Genomic DNA, 27,030 nt, shown 5'->3' on the forward strand with positions numbered 1-27,030 from the left:
TTGCTAAAAATATTAAAAATAAAATAAGACTTTTAATTGGAACATAATAAAAATGACAAAATAAGACTTCTATGGAGGATTGGATGGAGCACATTTTTTTAACTACTTAAGTAGCGATGATATATAGATTAGTTAGTTGTCACATTTATTGGATTTGCTCAATAGATATGGTGAATCTATGTCGTAGTACTCCATTCCTTCTATAGAAGTGGAGTCATTTTATTATTATTTTTTTATGTGTCATAGTAGTGGAGTCATGCATATTTCTTTTCACTTATTTTTTCATTTTTTTTACTTTATTATCTTTTTTTAATAATTTATAAGCATATGATTTTCTTAATTTTCATATTAGAAAGAAATGTCAGCACTACTTATAAAATGAATGGAATATTATAATAACTACTTGCACGTGTTTCACTTTGATAAGATTGTTTCCCAAACATTAAATATTCGCCGCCAAACATTGAAACTCGCCGCACATTAAAACCCGCCGCCAATTTTTTCATAAACAGTTTGTTAGCTATCATGGCAATAGTATAGACTTGAAAAACGTGGTAAATCTGTTATTTTTTATTTATAACTATATTTATATTTACGATTGGATTACAGTTTCAAATACTTCCACTTTTAAAGTTTTAATTTTATACTCTTTTCGTCCTATAATAGATGACACACTTGGATAGTGACATGAGATTTAAGAGATGTTATTTTGTGTGTCAGGTGGATAGAGAAAATAGTACTCCGTATATTTATAACCCAAAGGGTGTGGCCGAGTGGCATGAGACTCGTCTATCCTTAACCAAATGGTCAAGGGAACAATCCCTACCTTTCGTCCCACAAAATTTGTCGCATTTCATTTTTTACCATTTTTGGTAGTGGACCTCATATTCCACTAATTCATTCCTTTTGTCGCATTTCATTTTTTACCATTTTTGGTAGTGGACCTCATATTCCACTAATTCATTCCTTTTCTCATTTTATTATAAAACTAATAGTATATAAAAGTGAGACTCACTCTCCACTAACTTTTTCAACACACTTTCCATTATATTTCTTAAATCTCGTGTCCGGTCAAAGTGTGCCAAAATTTAAAGGACGGGGGAGTATATCTCAAAACACACACTACATACACAATGCACACAACACACACTCACACTGCATGCATACGATATAATACAATACACATTACATACAACAGCACACACTATACACTCACGCGACATGAATTCGCAGTTCGCTAACGACATGAATTTGCAGTTCGCTAACGACATGACCTTTGTTGTGTTGACACAATATGATAAGAACATGATATAATGACAAGAATCCAATACGAGTACACGACATGAACCACATGATAATGACACGAAATGATTCATGTGTGTTATGAAGGAGATATGACTCGGCAATGGTAGTGGTGGTGGTCGTCGTGACGGTAATGGTAAGGAATAGAGATACACAAAGTTGTGAAATAGGTGGTGAAAACATGGAATGGAAGAATACATGTGGCATATGAAAAGCGAGAGAATAAAAACCTAAATTTAACTCTAAATTAATATAAAAAATAATAAAGAATGAAAATAATAATTAATGGGTTATCGGAATCTGATTTTAGTATAACTCGAACTCAATGTGAAATTATCATATCCTTATTGGGTCAAGCTTATACTAACATTACCACGACAAAACTGAACTCAAAGTGTTTTCATGTCATGTCAAAATTGTGAGTCCTATCACAAAATATTATTGTTGATTGTTTGTGTTAAAACAATGGAAAAAGCATTGATCATTACAACAAGGTACACTCTTTTATTACATAATACATCACCAAATGCACACAATACATTATTAAACACAAAGTACACTCTTTAAAAAAACCTACATAATTTATTTTAATTCAACACGAAATGAGTCACCATAAGGGTATCCATAATACTGCCCCGAAATTCAGCCCCATTTCATGGGACGGGGTCAATGAGAAGTTGAGTGATGAGCTTTTGCATTTCAGGACCTACATGTGTGAACCAATCGCCCTTGCTGTAAATAACTTCAATCACACGGGCGAAATTGAGAATACGGAAAAGTGGAGGGGTCGGAATTTTAGTTGGTTTGAGAAAGGCCTCGTTTATGAGCTTCCACGCTGTCTCAATCCGTTTCAGCAATTCATCAACAGCTTCTTCCTTTGATTTGTTATGCTCCTCTGCGTAGCACTCCACCATAGATGGTATGTGCTCTCTTTTCCTCTCAAACTGAAAAAAAAATATTATATACTAAATTAAATAAAAGAGTAGATAGTTAGAATAATTACCTCATGTCCCACAATATCATCAGTGAGCCTGCAAATATTTAAGGTAGCTTTCACAATATCTTGCTTAGATAGCACAAAATCGAATGCTTCTTTTGTCACACAATCTCCCATTCCAAGAAATGAGCAAATTATTAGTGAAGTATAACCCGAGCTAGCCGTTGCAACATGCATGTACTCCTCGCTCTTCGGTTTGTACTTTTCTTCCCTCCATTTAATCTCAGTAAAATAGTCTCGAGCCATCACTTTCATCTGCACGTGCCCATAAAATAACATTTTGTAATTATAAGATAAGATCTACCAATATTATGAATTTGAATTCCACCAACAAAATGTCAAAGGGGAGTTATGTTTTAGTAATTACTGCTTCAATTCCATAGCCAAGGCGATACAAAGTTCCCTCTTTGGTCATATATTCCTCAATATCTTCAAAGGCTTCCAATAGCGCCTTGTAAAAACCTCTCATATATTCCGGAAGTTCGTCCAAACACGACATGCTCCACCTGTAAGCATAAGATCGACTAGCATTATGAATTTCAAGTCCATTGTCAAGTATGTTTCGCTTAGAGCATCGGTAAGGGTAGGGATATTTGGGTCGGGCCGCAAAAGTAGGGGTCCGGTCCGATCCGGGACTAGGCATTATAGTGTGTATAGTAGGAGATGTAGCACCAAATGATGTAGGTGATCTCTCGCTTGGTATTTCGCATAATTTCTAATTTAAGAATCTAACCTTTCAATTGCTACCATGAAGAGCTCCAATTCTTCAAAAGTAGCATATGCGTCAAATGTATCATCAAAGAGCGATGCTATTGCAGTCATTTTGGTTGTAATCTGTCTAGCCTTAGCATGTTTTGGTTCAAAATAGACTCCCATTATCCAAAAATAGCACTCCACCATTCGATCTCTCGCGTAAAATAACTTTGTCGGAACCTCCAATTCTTTCCACCACCTACCCACAAATCAACAATATAATCTCTAACATAAGTAAAATCACAAGACCTAACTAAGTAGTAACTTACATTTTAAAACTCATATGAAGCTCACTCAGCTTACCTATAAAGCTCGCTCAGCTCCTCTTTGTGCATAGCCTGAAGCAAGTTGAAATCCAACTTTGCAAGCTTGAGCAATTTAGGATGATGAGAGTCAAATTGGGCGTAGATGGAGAGGTAGTGCCTCGCCTCGACACGTGGCAATCCTCTGCGTTTCGAGTATTGGTGCAGCGCGTGGTCCACTAGTTCAGCGACGGGAGGATTGGTCAGAAGCGGGAGAGAAGATTCTAGAAGCTTCCTACTCGAAACGTAGCCGTCATCAAGAATGTCTTCGCCGTTGACTCTCAGATGCGTCGCCTCGAAAAATTCTAGGATTCCCATAATACCCTCCGCTGTGTGGGGAGCATTCGAACTGCCTTTCACGACATCCTTAAATTTCTCGAACAAACCTTGTCATAATAAAATATTTTAAATTAAGTGAAATTGCATTAAAAAATTAATACTCTATGCATCTCTACTAAGGTGATGCATTTTTTGGGCCGCAAAATTGGTCTTGTGGTTGTTGGGTCTTGCTTGGTCACTTGGGATCATTGTGCAAAAGTTGATGTTAGAAAATAGTAGTAGAAGAACTTGAATTTTCAAGATCCTAAACTCAAAATTTAGAAAATAAATAATAGAATAGAAAAATTATTTACTTACTGCATGATATTTTGTATCCATGTTGTCTCAAAAGGCGAAAACCAAGGGCATTAGCGTATAAATCATCTTTGTCATTGCAAAAATCTTCAAAAGTTTGGGAAAAATTTTGCATAGCTTGATCGATCTCCTCTTCAAAGTGATACTCAATGCCCAATCTTTGTATTGCATCCACCAATTTCAGTAGCGCTACGATGTCGTTTGATGCCTCCTTTAGTTCTTCTTTCACTTCCTCTTTTAGCTTCTCAACCAATTCCTTTTCACCAGCCTATTACACACAACATATCATTTCATTCATGTTGGGGTGAAAACTCATTCCATGTCGATAAACAATAAAAATTGAAACAATGTATAAGTGTTTCTTAAATTCCATTAGTACGGAAATGGAAGTGATCACCGCATATACAAAAACCGCGATGGGCTTAGCCCAAAACACACAATATCATGTTATATGGAGTTCGTGTCTGTACCATCGAATTGCGTAAAACTTGCATTGATAACATGCGATACCATACTAGTATAGAGTTCAGATATGTATCGTCTAACTAACATTGACATACACTTAATTTATACATGATCAACTCTCTTATACAGTGATTTGATATGTACTGTATAGCTTATATAGACACAAGTGGAGATAGTATTAAAATATTCATAAAATCTCATATCGAAAATTTATTACCTTGCATGGTTGTGGAGTATAGACTAGGAAGCGATCTCCCCATACATTTGGGTGAAAATTTGCGAGAGGTCGAGAAGAAGTAGTGATTGAAGCAATGTGATTCTTGTGCTCCATCTTGTGATAGTTTTGAATATTATGAATTATATTCTTTTAGCAACTTGTGACATAAATCCTCAAGTGTATGTGGCTTCTATAAATAGACCGAAATTTGTTGCTGGGAAACATTTTTTTATTTTTTTTAGTATACTATTTAAGTGGCGCCGATATATTATTGATTGGTAGGCTGTCACATTTATTGGATTTGCTCAATATATATAGTGAATCTATTTGATACATGAACCTGTTTCACTTTGATAAGGGTGTTCTCCATAACATCAATATTCGGACTAAAGGCCCTTTTTTATCCTAAACATACGAAGATTTTATAATTTTGGTTCAAAATATTGTCTTTTGAATATTATGAATTATATTCTTTTAGCAACTTGTGACATAAATCCCCAAGTGTATGTGGCTTTTATAAATAGACCGAAATTTGTTGCTGGGAAACATTTTTTTAGTATAATATTTAAGTGGCGCTGATATATTATTGATTGGTAGGCTGTCACATTTATTGGATTTGCTCAATAGATATAGTGAATCTATTTGATACATGAACGTGTTTCACTTTGATAAGATTGTTCTCCATTACATTAATATTCGGATTAAATTAATATTCGGACTAAAGGCCCTTTTTTTCCTAAATATATGGAGATTTTATAATTTTAGTTCAAAACATTCTCTTTTGAATTATTAGGTCTCTCACAAATAAAAACGGGTCACATTTAGTCCGAATTGGACGGAAATAGTTAAATTTAACGGTCAATGAATATTAATTGAATTTTGACCGGATTATGTTAATAATTATATTTTATTAATGTAACAAGTATATTTTGTTATTGGAGAACACAAATAATAAAATTACAATCCATTGATTCACGACTAACAAAAAAATTACGAAAAAAGTAACGCCCAAATATATGAAATTAGAAACCGACCGATTAAAATCAACCCCTCCGCCGCGTCACTGCCGCCTCCGCCAGTCGGAGTAGAGCGACAGCGGCACCACCTCCTGCAGCAGCGTCGGGAGCGGCGAATTCCGGCACACGGAGCACGACGCGTTGAGTTTCAGCCACGTATCCACGCACATCACGTGGAAGCAGTGGCGGCAATCCGGCAGCATCCGCAGCATCTCCGATTCCCTGTACTCCGACAAACAAATCGAGCATAGGCTGTCGTCCGCGGCGGCGCCGCTCTTCTTCGTGAAGACGAATTTCGGATAGGAGTTGATGACGGCCTGAGATGTGTTTAGAGTGTCCACAATGGGGGAGCCGCGGCCCGCGGCTCGGTGCGCGGCCCCCCATTGCAGAGGCCGAGAGCCGCGGCCCTGGGGCGAGAGACGTGGCTGAGCCGCGACCGAGGCCTTCACGCGGCTGAGCCGTGTGAGCCGCGGCCCTCCATTGCATCGAGCCGCGTTTCGCGGCTGAGCCGTGGAATTTAATTTATTTATTTTTTTTGAAATTTTTTTATAAATATACACTCTCATTTCCATTTTTTCACTTCATTCTACACTTCCAATCCCTTCATTTTACACTCTCAAACACTACAAAAAATGCAAGGTGGAGATGGTAATTCCCCGGGGTATGGAGACCCGGGATACGGCAACTTCCCCAATCAGACGTGGAGTCCGTACTCGCCCCAATTCCGAGTCCAGCCATCCCAGCAGAGGAACTTGGTTCGCCAACCATCGGGGTTCGGGGACTACCGACCGAATATGGACGCGATCAACAACCCGTCCCTGCAATTCCAATCCTCCCAATTCCAATCCTCCCAATTCCAATACTCCCCGTCTCCTCTGTCTGAATCTGATAGATTCACAAGGGAACAGTTGATGGGTACACCGGAGACCCCGACATCCGGTAGTGTGGAGATGGAGGCCCCCACCGGGGGTCGCCGAACCGGCGGTGGTGGGGGGCGAGGTGGCGGCGGTGGGAGTGGGAGGCGAGGCGGCGGCGGTGGGAGGCGAGGCGGTGGCGGTGGCGGTGGGGGGCGAGGCGGTGGCGAGCATGGGCCCACCGGCGGCGAGCGAGGTGGAGACAGAGAGCCGGCCACCGGCGGTGGCCGAGGCGGTGGTGATCGGCGAGGCGAGAAGTATAACGACGACGAATCCCTCGCTGTTGCGCGGGCATGGGAGGCGGTCACGACGAATCCGGTCATCGGTACGGATCAGACCGACATTTGCTTCTGGAGGCGCGTCCTGACGGTGTACAACGGCTTCAAACCAGAAGGCAGTGCCGGACGTGATGAAGGCCAGATCCGGAAGAAGTTCGGCCGGATCAGTAGAGCTGTGAAGAGGTTCAGGAACATTTACGAGAGACAGCTCCAGAATGCCGAAAGCGGCCGCAGCGAAGGCGACGTACGAGCGTTATCGTATCAGTTGTTTAATACTGAACGCTGACCCAAGTTCACCTACTGGAATGAATACATGCTTCTCCGAGACTCCCCTCAATTCAAGGCGATCTGCGACGATGAGACCGGTCCTACTGGGAAGCGGACAAAAATCGGGGCCGACGGCACGTACAGCAGTGGTACCGACTCACGTGCATTCGACCTGAATGACGATGTGAGGGATGAGCCCCCCTCGACAATGTCGAGGCGCCAGCGCCCGCAGGGCCAACAATCCGCCATCCGGGAAGCTAGATCCGCTTTCCAAGTCTCTCGGGCGAGCGCGACGACACCGCACCATTCAACACCGACCGCGGCGTTGACTCAAACACTGGAGGTGCAGATGATGAAGCAACTCCAGGATAACTTGTCCTTGTACGAGAAGTCGACGGACCCTATCACCAAGATGATGTACTACGACCTCATTCTTAGGTTGAGGTCGAAGTTGGGCTTCTCCGATGGGTCGGCGACGGGCGAAGCAAGCGGCAGTGGGGCCGGTGTCGGCGGCGGTGGAGGAGGTGAAGAAGATGTGCCGGATTCCTATTACGCCACCGAGTAGGAAGCGGTGGCGTTTTTTATCTTTTTATTATTATGTTGTGTTTTTAAAATATTTTCGTTGTAGAATTTTCCCCTATTAATAGTATGACGAAAATTTGTCTCTACTTCTCTCTTTATTAAATTATTTTTATTATCCAAATTATTAATCTACTAAAATTTAATAACATTAAATTAAATTAAAAAATAACATTAAAAAAAAGCAAAAAAAAAATTAACATTTTAGAGGGCCACATTTGGTGGCCCTTTGAATTTGCATTGACTTTTGTACATTTACCATTACAAAGGCCACATGGGAGCCACAATTGGTGGTCGGGCCACAAATAGTGGCCTTTGAAGGCCACCATTGTGGACACTCTTAGGATCCCGTGGCGCTGTATACAACACACACAACGCATACACTCACACAAAAACAACTCAAAATATATTTTAAAATATTAAAAAATTTGGTGAAAAGTCAATATTAAATTTTAATTGATTTTTAACATATTAAAAATTGGAAATAGATCACAAATTTATAATTACTTGGTACCAAGCAAATGCTTTGGAACTGAAAATAATACCTCCTCTACTGTCCCGTTAAAATAGAAAATTTGCAAATGGCATGGGATTACTATAAAATTGATAAACTAGATTGAGAAAAAAAAGTGATTAGAGTATTCTGAATGTAGAAGTACTTTCATAGAATTTTTTTTGCCCAAAATCCAAAGATAGAAGTAGACGAATTTTTGCGGACATGACAAAATTGACTATTTATCAAGGATGGAGGGAGTAGTATAATTTCAAATTCCAATTCCATCATAATTTTAATTCCATGATCCTAAACGAATCTAAAATATTTTCTTTGTTTATTTGAAAGTCTATACACATAATTTGACTTCCTTTTGCAAATGCCCCGTGTTAAAATTTCAATGCAACAATAATAACCTATTTACCGAGATGTAAATGTTTTGGAATTATCTATGATGAATAAAATACATGTTATAATTATGTACGACGGTATATTTAATTTTGCCTTGTAAGAGTATCTGTAGCGCCACGTCCGCCCGCCCGTCCGTTCGTGCTGCTAGCGCGGCACGCAGCTGTCCGCCCCTGCACTCTCGCCGCTGGTACGGCGCTGCTCGATGCATCGAGCACGTCCGTGCCAGCGAGCAGCTGACGTGGCTGCTTCTGATTGGCCAACGGCAATGGCGTTGGCAATTTCCTTTTTTTTAAAAAAATCGGATTTTAATTAAAAAATAAAAAATTTATTTTTCGCAATTTCCTTTTTTTTTAAATTGGATTTTAATTAAAAAATAAAAAAAATATTTTTCCACTTCCCAATAAATTATATCCATTTTCTCCTCACTTTTAATTTGTTTTTCAATTTTTTTCCCCAAAATTCACATTTTCATCTATAAATACCCCCACTTTCACACAAAAAATTACACACCACACACTACACAATTCTCATCTAAATTCTCTCATTTTCTCTTATCAATTCTCAATCTTTCTTTCACTCTTACAAAAAAAATGTCCCGCTCCGGCGATCACCCATCCGACTCCCGCGGTTGGAACCACGAATGGTTCGGCTCGCAACCATTCCCTAGTCCGGAAACGCAATTTTCGGCCCCTCATCCTTCCCAAGGTTCTCAAGCTCCGGGTGGCTACTGGCCTTACCCGGTGGACGGCCAAGATGCCACCGATGGGCAATACGGGTGGGCACCCGAACCCAGATCGGGAGGGAGCACTGGCTCTCAAACTTCTCCTCTTCCTACTCATACTTATACTCCTCGTGGTGTCCGCACCCCGTACACTCCGGCGGAGATGAATCAATTGTTCAATTCCTATTTGAGTATCTTCGAAGATCCGGAGGTTGGCACGAACCAAAGCGGAGATAGGTTTTAGTGGCGCGTCTCTCGCCGGTAAAATGAAAACCGCCTAGCTGGAACCATCAAGTGCAATGATAGTGTGGTGCGCAATACCATATACAGAGCCAACGAAGAGATCCAAAAGTTCCAGGGGTATTACCTCCAGGAAAAGCGGTCGGCGAGGAGCGGCAGGAGCGAGGTTGACATCATCAGTGCCGCCTTGGCGACCTCCCAATCCATAAATTACAAACCGTTCAAGTACCTCGGCGCTTTGCAGGAGGTGCGTGTGCATCCGAAGTATAGGGGAGGCGTATCATCCTTCTCTAGCTCCTCCAACAAACGGTCGAGGTCGGTATCTCTATCCGACGCCGGCTCCGATGATGTGGCCAGCCAACTTGCCGGAACTAACTTGTGTAGCCCCGACGCTGGCCCGAGCAGTTCCCGACGCTGGCCCGAGCAGTTCCCAACGCCGGCTGCAATGAAGGAAGAAGGCGACGACCAACCGCCGTCGCGCCCGACTCCATCCGACCCCGCTCCCGCTCCGTTCCCTATGTGCCATCTCAACCCCCCACCAACTCGTTGTGGGCGGTTTTGGCCCAACTCAATTTAGCCGATAGGTCAACTATGATCCCCGAGCAACTTCGATCGCATGTGGCAATGATACGGGGTCTCCAAAGAACATTGGGAGAGCCGGATGAATAGTCTTCCACATGGGTATTTTTAGCCTTTAATTATGTAATTTTTTATTTTTTAGGAGTTTAATTATGTAATTTTTATTTTTTAGGAGTTTAATTATTTAATTTTTTATTTTTAGGATTTTAATTATGTAATTTTTAATTTTTAAAATTTTAATTATGTAATTTTTTTTTTAGTTTGTAATATTATTTCGGGTAATTTTAATGCATTTTAATATTGTGGAAATATTTTATTTAAATTGAATAATAGAATGGTGGGACTCTTGAGTTTGTCTTTGCGAAAGAGCACGGATGTGGATGTTGTGCTCTTGCCTAAGAGCAGAGAGTAAAAAAGTAATAAATGTGGATCCGGGCTCGCATCCGTGCTCGTTGTCAAGAGCACGGATGGGAATGCTCTAATGGCGTTTGGATAACAACTTGCGACATGAGGAAAATGTGTTGGAACAGAAAGAATTCTATTATTACCAAATTACTATCATTGTAAAACAATTTTGATAGACTTTGTTTTTCACGGTAACAAAAATGCATAAATTACATGTCACTTATATCTGGGATTCATATAGCAGCATAGTAAATTGTGGCAACATTATATAGTTGTCAAATCTATATAAAATAAGAAGATGTAATTGCATGTAAATCTACAAATTAGTAATCCTAATTTTAATATGTTTTTGTTTTATTCTTTAGAATATGGCACGATCCCAATTTTATTGGACAATAATTTGATTCTTAGGTGTCCTAGGTAAAATCTTAAGACGAACTCTAATTTCACACTTATATCTGAAAATTACATAAAATCATTAGTAAATTTCCGAATAAATTCTGAAAGTTAAAATTACACATCTTCACAAAATCAAGAAGTTAATTAGAAACTGCCTTTCAATAAACAAGGTTAGTAACTGATGCATCTTAAAACATTTATTACAAGAATTTGCTAAAAACACATCTCTACAAGTGTAGAAAACAGTGCTAAGAACATCTTTCTTTCTTTCTATTTCTTTTCTCAAATTTTATATATTTTGTGAGATATGCTGTCTTTGAAGGAGGAAGACGACGACGAAAACCCGGAGCGATGGAGCTTCGCTTTGTCCTTGCTGAACGCTCGATGAACCTCGTCTTTGAGCTCCATGAAGCGCGTCCGTTTCATCTTCTGCTCTTCCGGGGTGCCCGTCTCAAGGTAGAGCGCATCAGGCAAGTCGTCTTCCATGAACTTGTCCAGCACCTGCGAGCAATTCGGGAAGTATCTCCGTCCCAACTCAACTGCCACCAAAAAACGACAAAAGTTAGAACGAAGCTCTAGAGACCGGATGGGAAAGTGGGCCCCGCCATATACGATATTCAAACCCACTGGTTGGAGGAGAAACGTCTTATACCTGTTCTAGATAGGGTTTCTATTTTTGAAATGAGCCGTTTATTCTGGGAGACGGGCGTCTCGTTCAAGTCCACCTCCATCAAGTTCCCGCTCGAACCTCTAGATGCGAGAAGACCAGCAAGGTCCGACGTCGACTCAGCATACGCGATTTCCATAGCCAGCTTCGCTTCAGTAGGGAAGAACATCCGAGCAAACGCCACTGTAAAATACGATCACACAAACATCAAGAATCAAGTAATCGAGTTAAAAAATCAAAATCAACGAGCTACCTCTATCTTCCAAGTATAGCAATTTCATGTGCAGATCATCAGCCATCGCGAGGGACAAGAAAGATGCGTGCCCTGCGGTTGGATTCCTCCGCATCTCTCTCTCCAACACGTCGATGCATATCCGGTCCTTGTTCGCCTCCTGCCCTTTCTCTCGTTTCATCTGATACTCCTTCGGCCTCGTCAGCCTCCTGCAGATACTAACTGCGCTCTGCCCATCAAACGTCGGCTCTGCTGCAGACGCTCCTTTGGTCAGAAGCGACACTATAATTGACGGCTCCTTCCGCCTAGCAGCAACGTGGAGCACCGTGTAGCCCCGTGAATTCCTCAAATTGACGTCGGCTAGACCTAGACTAAGCACCTCCGAAACTATCTTGGGGTCACAAAATGCAGCGGAGTAATGCAGGGCACAGGCCTCGTCCAGGGTTACATCAGACTCGGTCAGGAGAAGCCTCACGAGCTCAATATCATCCGAGTCCAACGCCTTGTGTATTCTCTTGATGTGCTTCTCGAGCATAGGATCCACGGGAGGCGCTTGATTTTCTTGCTCTGATTGGAATTTGAGACGAAGTAATTTAATTTCCTCTGCAACACTAGACGGGACGACCTTCTCAATGAAGATCGTCTCAAGATCCGACAGAGCTACTCTGTGGGCGCACACAGTGAGGAGCTGGCTCAATTGACAATGGAACGCGACTGTGAGAATCGGGATGACATCCTCTACAACAGCCTTCCCAACCAAATTAACAAGGCGACGCTGCAATTTAAGAATGCATTTGAACATTAGTTGAAAGGCAAGTAGCATATAAACTACTTGTATTAGTCCATCTAAAAACAACTCAAGAATCACAATTATACCTCATAACGATTCACAATTAGTTCATACACACGAAAACATCTCATAACTCATTTGTTCATCACTTAATTGACAACGGAAGGCGACGCTGCAAGTCAAGATTGCATCACTAAATGCTCGGATTTTCGCAAAGGAGAAAGCACTTGCTAGTTTTATCTACAAACTTGTTCGAACATTAGTTAAAAGGCAACGAGCATATAAACAAACTAGTTGTATTACTCCATCTAAAAACAACTCAAGATTCACAATTAGTTCATACATACGAAAACATCTCATAACTTGTTAGTTCTTCACAACGACAAAAGGCATACAAACAAGCATTATCCAATTCGAGTAGAGTTCTTAGCCCTTTTATACCTGAAAAAGAGAAACAAGCTCGGAGACTTGAAAAATGGTGGATGCATACATCAACTCCACAGCAAAGTCGATCCCGGGCCTGCAGGCATCGTGAGCACACAAACTATCCACGCACGTAGACACCTCCGAAGGGGACGCCCTAAGCTTCCCCGTGTACAAGTAGCTCAAGAAGATCACAAACGCCTCGTATCCAACCTTGCCATACGGCAACATATTCGCCATGTAATACCTCGGCTTTCCCTCCTTCCCACCGACAACCTTATCCTTGGCAAACAAGTCACGGAAAAAGTTGCTCCGGGCAGCCAAGATGCACCGGTGCACGCCCACGCTACTCTCTTCCACCACAACCTCCGCATCACTGAAGTCGCCACCGGAATCCGACAACAGCTGCCCCAAATTGCTACTCAGCCTGCTCAAGCTGATGATTTCGAGATTCAGCCCTGCATCCGATCCAACACCAGAGGCGTGCATTCTGTTGCTCGCGGTCGATCCATTCGAGAAACGGGAGGAGGAGGTGAAGCTGATTGAAGATGATGGCTCTGCAGAGGTATCCATCACCAATTCACCACAGCATATGAGCAAAGAGTGTGTTCCTTCCTATTCCTACCTAAGATGAATTCCCACAGCATTCATATTGAATCTACCTATTGAAAAAGCTTTAACCAAAAACAAACTCGAGATATTTCATGCCCTTCACAAATGCAAGGAAACAGCAACGAATTGACAACACCACCATCAAATTCCTCCCACTCTTATGTAAAGCAAAAGGCGAGAGAATCATGATGCCAAAGAAGTAACACACGGCAGAAATTCCCTTGTGCCAAGAATCAAATACTACGGCACCCCTTGACAACAAAGCCACGGAATTCACAATTACATCAAATCAACACGTTTTTTTCTCAATTACAACACCAATTCACCACGGATTTCACGTGTTCTTGATTCTTGGCGCGCCTGAAAATAAATTGAAAAAAATAACAAACAAGCCCTTAAATCAGGAACACTTTTTTAAGACGAATTCAAGCCCTTCAATCGAAATTAAACCTTACCTTATTAAAGCTGGCGATGTTAAAGGTGGAGAAATTTGCAATTGAGCTAGATCCAGAGACCACCCAGCCGAAAACACAGAAATTAAAGCTTAGAATTCAAGGGAGAAAACAGTCCAAAGAGGGACCCACGTGGGTTTAATGAAATTTCGTGATGGAATCAAAGAAATTACGTGGGTTGACTGATGAAAAAAAGCTTTTGATTAAGTTTTTAACAGTGAAGTCGACACTTGTTCCAGCTCCATTTCGCGACCCATTTCTCTAATCCCGGGTCCCAGTAAATTGCAGACGAATTCACTACAGAAATTCGCTTTAAAATGTGTTTTTTAATCGACCCACTAACCCAATTTGACAAGAACAGTAATGAATATCTGGGAAAAAAATGGTGTTTAAAAGGAAAAAAAAGGTGAAAGTTCAACCGACCGGATTCGGGTCGGGGCGGGTTTGCGGCGGAAAATTTGCTGGAGTGGTTGGGTTCGGGCCCCACCAGTGAGGTGTCGGGTGGCTTTTTGTGTTTTTCAGTAAATTTAATTTGATAAATTATGACGTGTCAGTGTATAAGTTGTGGGTGAAGACGTCATGTATGACGTCACGCTTCGGGTGTCGGCTACCGCTCATGAGCTATCGCGTCACCTTCTTATATCATGTGATTTACGTAAATAGTTTTGCTTCTTTATTCTTATTTTTATTACTTTCTTTTTTTTATTCAAATGGACAGGTTTTTGTTGTTCACAAAATTCAATACACTATTGTTTATTGTATTGAATAAATAGAAACTAAAATACATCTTTTATCCGCATCACATGAGACGCTTTTTTATAGGTGATTTAAGAAAAATTATATTTAATATGTTAAATAAAATAAAGGAGAGAATAAAGTAAAGAGAGAAGTGAGAATAATGTAAAAAGAAAAAAATAAAGTAAGTGTGATTAGATGTTTTATTTTTAGTTAAAAAGAGAAATGACTCATGTAACTTAGGACAATCTAAAATGAAATATGACTCAAGTAACTTGAAATAAAGGGAGTATTTCTTTTTGGGATGTTTTAAATTAAATGAGTCATTTTCTTTTTCAACATTTTTCTTTTACTTTTTTCTATTTATTTTATTCATTCTCCTATTTTATTCTTCTCCACTTAATTAATAAAATCTCAATTTTTAAAAGAAATATCTCACATAATAGAGATGGAGTATATATGTAAAAGAATTAATTATGTACTACTACTATTTTATTTGTCTATATAAAAAATCTTATTTGGACTTAACATGAATTTTTAAAATTTTAATAAAATTGAGGAGAATCATATTTTTATAAATTAAAATATGTGATTTATCTACCGAAGATGAAAAAATAAAATAAAAGAGACATAAAAAAGATATTAATGGTGGACGAATTGTATTGATAGTATTTAGAAATATTTCGCTTTGAGGAAAACACACCGGAAAATGTGGGATTAATAAAAAATTATTTAAAAATGAAATATTTGATTTTTTTCCTTTGGTGGTGGGTCCTACGAGGAAGCTTCGTCGTAGATTAAATATTTGAGGTGATGTGTTGTTATTACGCACGACTTTGGTGTTTGTCTTTTAGATTAAGACTTTTTTGGTCATTAGGGCCCATTTTTAAATTAAATAATGAAATACGTGGCTGAGCTTATTGGGGTTTGGATATTTATTAGTTTAGCAACATTAACTAATTTGATAATCATTGATGGGGTACGAACTAAACAAGCCCAACAGCAGTGACGGCCCATCAGCCCAAAGCCCAAGGAAGAGTATGAGTTCGGCATTACCAAAGAGTTCGGAGGAGTTCGGCATTACCAAAGAGTTCGGCCTCAGCCTACAGCTCGGTAAAAGCCAACCAATCAAGCTCTGCTCTCAGGTCGGCATCAAGCTCTACTCTCAGATCGGCAACCAAAGCAGTTCGGTCTCAGTATTCGACCGAACAAGGAGTTAGTGGACCCATGCAGGATTTCCACAACTTCCAACACACCCACTACCACGTGGCGTCAACTCAGGCCACGATCTTAGGCCATGACCTACACGACATCCACGACTTAGGGTGGTGATGCAAGCCACGATCTTAGTTCAATATATAAATAGGACTTAGATCTGATAGAGAGGGGTTAGAATCTCTCTAGAGAAATAATCATATAGCAAGTCTGTGTTGTAAGCTGTAATTCGCAGATCAAGCAATACAAACCTGCCCCCATTTCTCCCCGTGGACGTAGATTTACCTCAGTAAATCGAACCACGTAAAATCTCTGTGTTGATCTTCATTTATTTCCTGCATTTACAAACATCAAAAATTCGCCGCCTCATCACTGGCGCCGTCTGTGGGAAACAGAGAACCAAATTTGTGATAAAGCGAATTTTTGACCATTTTTTCAACCCAAAAAATGCATACCAGATCGCAGAGTACCCGTATTCCTGCCCGTGAGAACCAGGAGGAAGCCAATCCACCCCATAGGCCTGGAAAACAGCCTAGGGATAAATCCACCACCAGTTCTCATGGCGGAGGAACAAGCCGCTCCAAAAGCCGTCACACCGAGTCTTCCCAGCAGCCCGATTTGAACGAGGCTGTCAAGCTGTTTTTGGCTGAAAAGCAGGAGGAATTCTTAACCTTCCTGCAGAGAAGCCAAAAGCAGCCGGAGGCGAAAACGGCGGATTCTCCCTCTCCCTCCATACGAGACAGTCACTACCGCAGTAGTGTCATGTCTTCCAGAAGAAAGAATCCTCGGTACCGGAATCACAGGAGAACTCCATCTCCTCCATACCGAAAAAATGTCGGGTTCGCCATGTACGGAGCATTGAGGACTCCGTTCTCGGACGATGTTACCCGAACTTCCCTACCACAGAACTACCGAACTCCGTCGATAACCTATGACGGACTCGTGGATCCTCATGATTTCTTGGGACGCTATCAATATAACATGGCGAACCAGGGTCTCAACGAGGTCCACATGTGCAAGCTGTTTCCCGAACTGCTTATCGGGAACGCAAGAAGATGGTTCGATAGCCTCCCCCAAGGCAGCATTAGATCCTACCGAGATCTAATGGATGCTTTCCACAGGAGGTTCTTTCAGAAAGCGGAAGCCCGGATTACTTCGGCTCAGCTGCTTTCTATACGTCAAGGTCGCGACGAAGAGATCAGCGACTTCCTGACGAGATTCCATAAGGAATGCCTACAAGTAGATAATCTCAATGATCTACTTGTCATTTCGGCATTCCAAAATGGAATCCTGCCCGGAGCTCTCTACAGAAAGCTCGTGGAGTGCGGTCCGCAAACAGCTCAAGAGATGTGGGACATTGCGGACAAGTTTTCTCGTGCCGATGAGGCAGACCGTCGAAAACGGTCTTTAGACAGCTCATCCAGAGAAGACAAAAAGAAGCCCGGTCATAGCGATCAGAGGCATCCTCGCCGAACACTTTCTCCACTAAAGGAGAGATAGCGGTCATCCGAGGTGATCGAAAAAGAGCAAGTGTGTTCGCAGATTGCGCTTAAAAGTGCCGAGCAATCAGTTCGGCACCATCAAGCATAGCAATCACAGCAGCCGGAATCAGAGGCCGGCGAAATGACCGAAGTCACACCGGAGCCGAACTCGATGGTGTACGGCACTGAAGCCGTGATTCGGTTGAGATCGGCATATCCAGTCCCCGAACTCAATTTCTCCTCAGAAATGAATGGTGACGGACTGAGAGCCGAACTAGATCTTGCCGAAGAAAGAAGAGAATTGGCCTGCCTAAAAGCAGCCAAGTACAAGGAGCAAGTAGCCCGGTATTACAACCAAAGGGTGAAGAAGCTGCAATTTCAAGTGGGAGATCTCGTCTTGAGAAACAACGAAGTAAGCCGAGCAGAAAAGCTGGGCGAACTCGAACCCACATAGGAAGGTCCATATCGGGTGTCAGAAGTCCTCGGCAAAGGGTCTTACAAATTGACTCACGCGTCAGGAGCACAAGTACCCCGAACATGGTACGTTTCCAACCTCAAAAAGTTCCATTTGTAAGAGACAGTCCGGTCAGTCAGTCTTATGTGTTTTCTTTGTTTTTTACTTGTTCTTGTCTCTACGTGCGTTGTGTCTGTCTATGTGAGTGTCGTCTCTTACAAATAAAACTGAGGTATCTCGTTCTTCAAAGGCTGATCCCCTTTTTAGAACATACAAGCCAACGATTGTGCGTCAAAGCTTCTAAAGAGGATACAAGACCACAATTCAGCTTAAACAAGCAGTTCGTCTGAAACGAGCTGCAACAAGCCCACGATTGTGTGTCAAAGCTTCTAAAGAGGATACAAGACCACAATTCTGCTTAAGAATCAAGCACTTCGTCTGAAACGAACTGCAACAAAAGTCCGATTCTCGCGATAAAACTTGCCTGAATTAGGACAAGGGAAAGTCCAATCCACGCGATAAAACTCGCCGAATTAGGACGACCAAGTTCGGTCAAAGCAGTTTACCTCATAAGACCGAGGACGACCATGTCTAGTCAAAGAGGTTTACTGCATAAGACCACTTCGGTTAACTGGGGAAGTCCGATCCACGCGATAAAACTCGCCGAATTAGGACAAGGGAAAGTTCGATCCCGGCGACGAAAATCGCCAAATTAGAACACAAAGACGAGTCCGGTCAAAGATGTTTATTTCATCAGACCAAAGACGAGTCCGGTCAAAGATGTTTATTTCATCAGACCAAAGACGAGTCCGGTCAAAGATGTTTATTTCATCAGACCAAAGACGAGTCCGGTCAAAGATGTTTATTTCATCAGACCAAAGACGAGTCCGGTCAAAGATGTTTATTTCATCAGACCAAAGACGAGTCCGGTCAAAGATGTTTATTTCATCAGACCAAAGACGAGTCCGGTCAAAGATGTTTATTTCATCAGACCAAAGACGAGTCCGGTCAAAGATGTTTATTTCATCAGACCAAAGACGAGTCCGGTCAAAGATGTTTATTTCATCAGACCAAAGACAAGTCCGGTCAAAGAAGTTTACTTCATAAGACCGAGGACAAGTACGATGAAATTTTTTCGCTAAGCTGTAAATACACAGTGTTAGAAGCGAAAACAAAAACAAAATTTCATTTTCAAATCTTGTTCGGCACACAACTCCGCTACCCTACAAGATGGCGTTACGCTATTACAAAGGACTATTCTACTGTCCAGGGTTGCTAAAGTTGAGCCATCTATTCACAAAATCCTCGTGAAGCTGAGTTCGGGCGTTCCAGGCAGCTGCAGAATAAGCAGGTCGACGAGATGCTCTAATCGACCTGCCACCTCTTCTCTGAGCCCGGGAAGCCCTAGCACCTCGGCGGCGAAGAGTCTCTTCACGAAGCATTTGTTGATCTTGCTCACTCATAATCACAGCTCCTCTACGAACTTCAGCCTGTTCTCGTCTTGACGTTTCCGGCTGTTCCAGAGTTCGTTGCTGACTTGGAGTACGGTTTTGAGCAAGTGAATCAAAGGTTTGATCTGGAGTGCGAGCATCTGTTGGCACGATATGCCGAAGGAATCTTTCTATGGAGGGGCGCCGAGAAAGAACAATGTTGTACCGAGAAGCCCAGCGCCGCAATGATGTCACGACTTGTTGGCAAGCCGAGCTCTCCAGCGCATTGTTCCTCCGGAGTACATTATATTCCTCCCATAGTTCGTCAACTCGACTCTGAACATCTGATATGGTCATTCCCCCGCGCACACGGATGTAATCCTCGTACGCAGTCCTCTCAGCAATGGTCGTATTCAGCTCGGCCTCCAGATCATTCTTATCGGACTCTAAGTCCTTATTATCGGCATCCAGCTTCACCAAACGAGCCAGAAGCTCGTCATTCTTCGTCTGATCGGCTATAGCTCTTTTCTCAGCTTCGTCTAAAGCCGAAGAGTACAGCCGCTTCCAGTGAAGTACCTCCAGCTCCTTGAGAGTTAAGAATACAAAGCAGCTACGTCAGTTCGGCATTTCAGCTTACCGAGCAGGTAGTAAACTACAACAGGAGTAAGAGAGTACGAAAGGCTATACGAAGACACAAGAGCAGAAAGAAGAATTTTTTCATTCATAAGAAAAAAATTTTTCTATACAAGGAGGGCTTCAAGGCCATTTTACATAAAGGAAGAAACTAAACTAAGAGAAGGGAGACGAAATCATACTTCGCTAGCTTCGTCTCCACCTTCTCGGTGAGGTTCAGCTTCCTTCTCTGCTTCAGCTTCAGCCTCTGCCTCCTTGCTCTCCCCAGCCTGCTCGGCGCCACCGTAGCCGATCTGCTGCGTCTCCTGATCGGCTTCCTTCTCCGGATGCCCGGCTCGCTCGACTTCGGCCTCCCGCTCCAGCGGCTCGGCCTCACCGTTTCTTTTTTTATAATAGGACTTTGGCTCCGGGCTTTCCTTGGAGAAGGCCGAAGTCCGTGATTCCCCATCCTCGGTTAGAACCGTTGGCCGAGCTCGAGGGCGAGCTCAATAAGATTCCTATGATTAGGAAACAGTATTCGGAAACTGAGCTCGTCAAGGGCGACCTCGTGTTCAATATCTCGTCTTCGGACGAAGAGGCCGAGGCTGAGGATTTCTCTTTATCTTTATGCTCTACTGCTTTAACGAAGAAAACTAACCTTGTTTTCTTGCTTTTTGGCAGTGTTCATGCTGAATAAGGCTATCCGAAAGTCCTCCGAGCTTGAGGAGCCGGAGAAAGAGAAGGCTACCAGCTCGGCGCCTGATGCCGAGAAGAATCCGAAGAGGCAAAAGACCTCTTCGGGTCCAAAGAAGCCGGAGTCGACTTCGGCAAGTAGGAAGGGGAAGACCCAGAAGCCCCCGAGAGCGCCAGAGAAAGACGTGGTCTTGGCGCCTCCTTCGGAGCATATCTGTGAGCCATTTTTATGGCCCACGGACTTCGCCGAGGTGAATTGTCTTCTTGATTCTTTGGCTTGGCTTCTGTCCTGTATTTTTGGTGCCCTCTGTTGACTTTTTTCCTTATCCATTTTCAGAGGAACGATATGCTCTCCAAGCTCGTCGCCGTCGAACTCTCCAAAGCGTCCAACGACTATGCCGAGATGCAGAGGAAGTTGGCGGCTGCTTGTCATCGGGCCGAGCAGGCCGAGGCAAACTTTGAGAAAGCCAGAGCTGCTAGGATTTCGGCCCAGGATGAAGCTCAGTTTGCCAAAAACCAGCTCGTCATCCAGCGAGAGCAGACGAAACGGAGTGATGCTGCCGCCGTGGTTGCCCAGGGGGAGGCTCTCCGTGTTTACACGGAGAAACTCTTTTTGAGCAGCCAGTTCTCGGCTTTTGTCGGTAGTCTGGTAAGGCTAATTGCCGATAAGGGCGAGCAGGGGGCCGACGTCGTGCTGCCTCTGTACAGCCGAGAGATAGCAGCTCGGCTTCAGAATCTGCCGCTCCTTGAGGAGCTCGCTTCATCTTCGGTCCTGCTTTCTGCAGACCGAGTCCGGAGTTGTCGAGCTGATCGGGACGAGAACCTGGAGGCTATCTTTGCCTCCGTGGGACCCGTTTCACCCGCTTCGACTTACAACGGAGAGGGTGAGGCCGATGAGGTAGTGATTCACCGAAGTGATTCACTTCGTCTTTCGGGGGGGGTAGTGATGGGGTACGAACTAAACAAGCCCAACAGCAGTGACGGCCCATCAGCCCAAAGCCCAAGGAAGAGTATGAGTTCGGCATTACCAAAGAGTTCGGAGGAGTTCGGCATTACCAAAGAGTTCGGCCTCAGCCTACAGCTCGGTAAAAGCCAACCAATCAAGCTCTGCTCTCAGGTCGGCATCAAGCTCTACTCTCAGATCGGCAACCAAAGCAGTTCGGTCTCAGTATTCGACCGAACAAGGAGTTAGTGGACCCATGCAGGATTTCCACAACTTCCAACACACCCACTACCACGTGGCGTCAACTCAGGCCACGATCTTAGGCCATGACCTACACGACATCCACGACTTAGGGTGGTGATGCAAGCCACGATCTTAGTTCAATATATAAATAGGACTTAGATCTGATAGAGAGGGGTTAGAATCTCTCTAGAGAAATAATCATATAGCAAGTCTGTGTTGTAAGCTGTAATTCGCAGATCAAGCAATACAAACCTGCCCCCATTTCTCCCCGTGGACGTAGATTTACCTCAGTAAATCGAACCACGTAAAATCTCTGTGTTGATCTTCATTTATTTCCTGCATTTACAAACATCAAAAATTCGCCGCCTCATCAATCATGTTTTGTCAAATAGGATTAGCTAAGACCGTTGAATGAGTCCAATTGTGAGTGTGATTAGTGATTACTAATTATGTTATTCACAAACACTAGTAGAAAATATGGGATTTGTATTGGTGTTATTCTAATCTGTGAGAATTTTGATAGCAGAAACAAATTAAATATTATAAGAAATTGATTTTTTTTTATTTTTAATTTGAAATTGATTGATAGGGTCAATGCCTATTTCTTATTTCAATGAGTCTACAAATGAAAAAACAACCAGAAAAAAAATATTGAGACGTAATAAATAAATCATCACTTTTTTTGCTTGATGATAAACCATCATGACCAAAACGTGAATGCCCTCTTAATAAAGTACTTCTAATATTAATACTTGTCTCTTTCAAAATTTGAAAACCCTCGATTTACAATTAAATTTGATATATTTATTACTATGGAATCTTTCTTTTGAGAAGTGGGTGTTGGGAAAAAAATAAGGAGTGAGGCATGAAAAAGTAAGCATTATAAGTTTCTTTTCAAAAAAGAATTAAAAAGTGGTATTTAGTTGATTCAGCTAAAGTCAAGAATAAAGGAGGACTAAAATAGATAAGTAAAAAGATAGTAATAAATTCAAAGGGATAACACTAATTAGGTTTTTTCCAAAAAGAAAATATATATGTATCACATAATTTAGAATGTCTCAATAAAAAAATATGAATCATTTACTTTAGAACTGAGAAAGTAATTTATAATTACTCTATCCTATTCAACTATATTGCTAACGTCTCGAGTCTGACCTGAGCTTGCCCCTATGCAATCTCGCTAGGTCACCAACCATCTCCATCTACTCGGAGATGGAATTCTATCTTGACACCAAACACAAACGCACACTGAAAAATAGACTGGTACGTAAAAATAGCGTCGTGGTTTGGTGGGCGAATAGCACAAGGCGCAGTCCCTAGATATCAACTCCATTTTCCTTTTTTAAAAAGATTAAACTTATATTTTTATTTATTTATTTTCTTCTATAAATACAATATCAGAAAATACTAAACAATCACAGTTCATCTTTATTTCTAAATTTCTAACCCAAATATAATTTAGGAATTTAAATTATGTAATTCTTGATATTCAATTAATATAATTTGCTAAATTATAATTAAGTGGAGTAATTATTAATTAACTATTTTCAATTTACAATACAATTCTTTAAAAAAATAACCGAAGAATAATTAAAATAGAAAGAAAAATAAATAAATTATGGTATGATTTGAAGTACAATATGGAATATGACTTGTACTCGTATGTTCTTGGTATGATTTGAGATTTGAATGAAATGCAAATGCAATAACTCAAATAGTGAATAATCAATCAATTGTGATCTCTTTTGGTTTTAAAGCAAACATCTGTTCACCATTATACATCCGACGTAATCTAAACATCACGAACACGAACACGAGCACGAGTTCGGTATACGGAGCTAAAACGACACAGAAAGCAGCGCTAATTGCTAAAGGAGTGAGAGTGAGTTGCTCTTCCTCTCCTATATCTCGCATCATTGTATGTAGTCTTCGTAGAAGTCGTCGCTTATAACCGAGACGAACCTCTCGAGCCAAGGCAGCTGACGCAGATCCTTCATCGTGTCCGCATACGAGTCCGTGCACTGCGGAAGGGCTTGATGTGGATCCTCGTCGCCCAAGCTGAACCCCCCGGCGAGGAACCTCTGAATCAGCGCCAGCTGCGACCGCTCTTGATCCGAGTACGCGCCCATTGCCATCGGGAGCGGCTCGAACGAGTCCCACGCCCACTGCTCCAGCTGCTGGGAAGGGTACGCGGCCATCCCTTCCGCGAAGTCGTCCTCCCAAAAAGCGCACTGGCACGTCCGATTCCCATCCCCGTAGTCCTCCCCGCACGAGTAGCAGAACTCATGACCGCACCTGAAGAATCGAGCCAACACACATGAATTATGAACGAAAATCGTTGAATCGAATAAGAAACCATACGGACAGCAGAGACCAATCACGCCTAAATACATAAACTTCGGTCGAATTCTCGTACACGAACTAAAATTTTAAACAATCAACGAAATTAATGTCATCGTGACTAGCTGAAGTAGTGTTAAGTAATGTGGACATTTAACGTCTCCACATCGGCATTAATGAAACACGTCATTTTGAACATCATATTTTGTATATAGGTTGGATGGTTGAGAAAAGATTGAAACTTCGTGATTTAATATTTCAATTTTAAATTTCATGAGACAGACCAGAATGTGACCAAATTTCATGATTTAAACGGCATTTAACCCTATCAACAATAATATCAAGAAATCATCATACCAGCATCTCATGTGGTTGCGACCGTGAGTTAGCTCGATCATTGTCCTGCAACGCTCGCAGCATCTGCGCCTCGTGCTCCGAGCCGGACGAAGCAAGGTCGAATCGGACGCGTCCCTCTCCTCCAACGGGAGGCTTTGGTACTCCTCGCAGGTCAAGGAGGAATGCCACGCGACCTCACAGTCAACGCAGACGAACCCTTGACAGACAGGACACTCCACGCAGCTGTTGTCCGACTGGCTCGATGACAAGCAATCGCGGGGATCAAGCAGCACCGAGCAATTAGGATACGGGCAATACATCTTGTTCGAGCTCAACACATTTGCTTCTCCGAGGGCTCTCTCCAGAGACTCGTACGAGGCAACAGGGAGAAACAGTTTGCACTCGGAAGCCGAGATACAATACTTGCATCCCGATTCAGGGCATCTGATTGGCACTCGACCGCAACGCACTTTACCCTCGACGTACGTTTTCATACAGTGGGAACAGAACTCGTGGGAGCATTTGAACGAGAGCATCATCGACGAGAGCTTCTCCTCACAACAAATCGAACAGCTCTCCATTGACTCCTCAACGTTACCACCACAAGAGGAGACTATACCAACAGCAACTCGGGCTAAACCTAACGCGTTCTCTAGATCAGTAGTCGGGACGAGTTTTAACACAAACGCCTCGAGATTACATGCTTGTTCCATGATCCTTTGCCTCAATGCCACCAAAAGAGGACTCTCAACAACCTTCTCATCAACAATATAACACGGAAATTCACATCAGATTCAGAATTCAACCAGAAAAAAAAACAATTCTTGATCTAATTTATTCAAATCAAACATCATAAATGATCACTAATTTGCAAGAACATCAATTCCTCACCTGACTATGCAAGATTTCAGAATCTGTGAAGGCGAAAACGCGCTTCGCCTCGTGCTGTATAGCCTCGGACAAACCATCCAGCAATGCCAAACACTCTGCAACCGGCTCATCAACGTAGAAATCGAGCTTCTTCTGGATCCGAACCGGGGCTGAACACCCTGGCCTATCCATAACCACCCCGATTCCCGACATCCTAGTGCCCGAATCACCAGGGCAGGCAACAGACACACCCTTAAAATATATCCTAACTACATTTTCATCTAAATCCACCTTCACGTTGTCTTCCTTATCCTTCAAATCCAATTCATCCTCGTCTTCGCAGCAGCTCTTGAAGTCATCTTCGTCTTCTTCCACCCTCAGCTCTGATGCTTCACTCACTCCTTTTTCCTCCATTGTCATATCTACTAATCACCCCCAAATCCAAATCACCAAGAATCTCTTTATTCACTGATTTCCCACAAATAGAAATCCCCCAAATTTTTTGAAATGAACATAAAAATCGAACCTTTATCTTCTAAATGAAATGCTAAGAAACCAAGAAGATTTTTCCCCAATTTTTGAGGAATAAAAATCGAATCTTTATCTTCCAAGAAAAATAGGGGAAATGAAATGCTAACAAACAAAGAAGATTATTCCCCAAATACTAACCAAAATCTAATCAGCATTTCAGATTATCTTCAATCTTCACACTGAATTCTGTACGGTTATTCAAAAAACTACAATTCAGCTTCAAGATCCAAACTTTCGAATTAAAGCAACAAAAAAAACAAATATACATAATATTCAGCCCACACTTCTTTCCACACCACCAACAAATTATCTTCCTTTGTGCATAAACCCAACAAAGTAAAATTAAAAAATTATGTATGCAGAAATAATTAATCTAAGAATTAAACAATAATAAAGAAACCATTTAGAAGAGAATGGAAGGAATTAATCAACTGACACTGTTTCTGCTAATCCTGATTTGTGTCTGCAGAGAAACCTTCCCATAATATTTCTTCCTTGTTGAGAGAGAGAGAGATTAATGTGTGGTTGGCAAGACTAAAATTCTGGATCAGATTTTATTGTTTTGCAATTTATCAAAATTAATTTTTGCAGAGGAAGTTGGAGATTTTACCACTACGAAAACGTCAAAAGAAATCCAAGAATTTAGCAAAAAAAATACGATCTTTAATAGAAGAATCAAGTGATTATTGCAGTATCTTTACTTTAATAGTGCACTCTCCCACTAAATCCAACTCATGATATTCCTTTTTAGTGTCAGAATAATGTAGGTTAAATATATTGTATTACTATTATTTGTATAAGTCTTAATTAAAATAATTAATTGTTGAGCGTATTTTATGTCAAATCATCCCTATAATTTATTGCATTGTTTATGGGTTGGTTATTATTTTCGTAATACATTTAAATCGGACTTAAACTCCTTTTTATTTGCTACCAATAAATAGTAAAAATGAGTAATTATTTATGAATTAAATATCTTTGACCAGATTTTTGTATACTA

At 41.7% G+C, this 27,030-nt stretch overlaps 4 protein-coding genes across 5 annotated transcripts; 1 reads left to right on the forward strand and 3 right to left on the reverse strand.

Moving 5' to 3' along the window:
• Nucleotides 1-1,864: 1,864 nt before the first annotated feature.
• Nucleotides 1,865-4,817, reverse strand: LOC121775717 (bifunctional sesquiterpene synthase 1-like). Its single transcript, XM_042172743.1, has 7 exons — nucleotides 4,670-4,817; nucleotides 3,991-4,255; nucleotides 3,356-3,740; nucleotides 3,033-3,251; nucleotides 2,667-2,805; nucleotides 2,306-2,554; nucleotides 1,865-2,246 (listed from the first exon to the last, which is right to left on the reverse strand). The coding sequence occupies exons 1-7, from the start codon at nucleotides 4,781-4,783 to the stop codon at nucleotides 1,956-1,958; spliced, it is 1,662 nt and encodes a 553-aa protein (XP_042028677.1). The 5' UTR covers nucleotides 4,784-4,817; the 3' UTR covers nucleotides 1,865-1,955.
• A 1,500-nt stretch (nucleotides 4,818-6,317) lies between these two features.
• Nucleotides 6,318-7,163, forward strand: LOC121777856 (TATA-binding protein-associated factor 2N-like). The gene has a single exon (XM_042175204.1). The coding sequence runs from the start codon at nucleotides 6,318-6,320 to the stop codon at nucleotides 7,161-7,163; it is 846 nt and encodes a 281-aa protein (XP_042031138.1).
• Nucleotides 7,164-11,094: 3,931 nt separating this feature from the next.
• On the reverse strand, nucleotides 11,095-14,485 carry LOC121777459 (BTB/POZ domain and ankyrin repeat-containing protein NPR1-like). The gene is made up of 5 exons (XM_042174724.1): nucleotides 14,151-14,485; nucleotides 13,102-14,055; nucleotides 11,892-12,645; nucleotides 11,624-11,821; nucleotides 11,095-11,510 (listed from the first exon to the last, which is right to left on the reverse strand). Exons 2-5 carry the CDS (start codon nucleotides 13,654-13,656, stop codon nucleotides 11,254-11,256), a joined length of 1,764 nt encoding a protein of 587 aa, XP_042030658.1. The 5' UTR covers nucleotides 13,657-14,055; nucleotides 14,151-14,485; the 3' UTR covers nucleotides 11,095-11,253.
• A 9,174-nt stretch (nucleotides 14,486-23,659) lies between these two features.
• Nucleotides 23,660-26,743, reverse strand: LOC121777454 (probable E3 ubiquitin-protein ligase ARI11). 2 transcript variants are annotated; one of them, XM_042174720.1, is made up of 4 exons: nucleotides 26,467-26,743; nucleotides 25,521-26,216; nucleotides 24,651-25,384; nucleotides 23,660-24,248 (listed from the first exon to the last, which is right to left on the reverse strand). In XM_042174720.1, the coding sequence occupies exons 2-4, from the start codon at nucleotides 25,917-25,919 to the stop codon at nucleotides 23,867-23,869; spliced, it is 1,515 nt and encodes a 504-aa protein (XP_042030654.1). In that variant the 5' UTR covers nucleotides 25,920-26,216; nucleotides 26,467-26,743; the 3' UTR covers nucleotides 23,660-23,866. The 2 variants fall into 2 exon arrangements, with proteins under 2 accessions (XP_042030654.1, XP_042030653.1); XM_042174719.1 differs by having other exon boundaries at nucleotides 25,521-26,743.
• Nucleotides 26,744-27,030: the final 287 nt, after the last annotated feature.

The sequence above is a fragment of the Salvia splendens genome, chromosome 18 (assembly GCF_004379255.2).
Source record: "Salvia splendens isolate huo1 chromosome 18, SspV2, whole genome shotgun sequence".
NCBI lineage: Eukaryota > Viridiplantae > Streptophyta > Magnoliopsida > Lamiales > Lamiaceae > Salvia > Salvia splendens.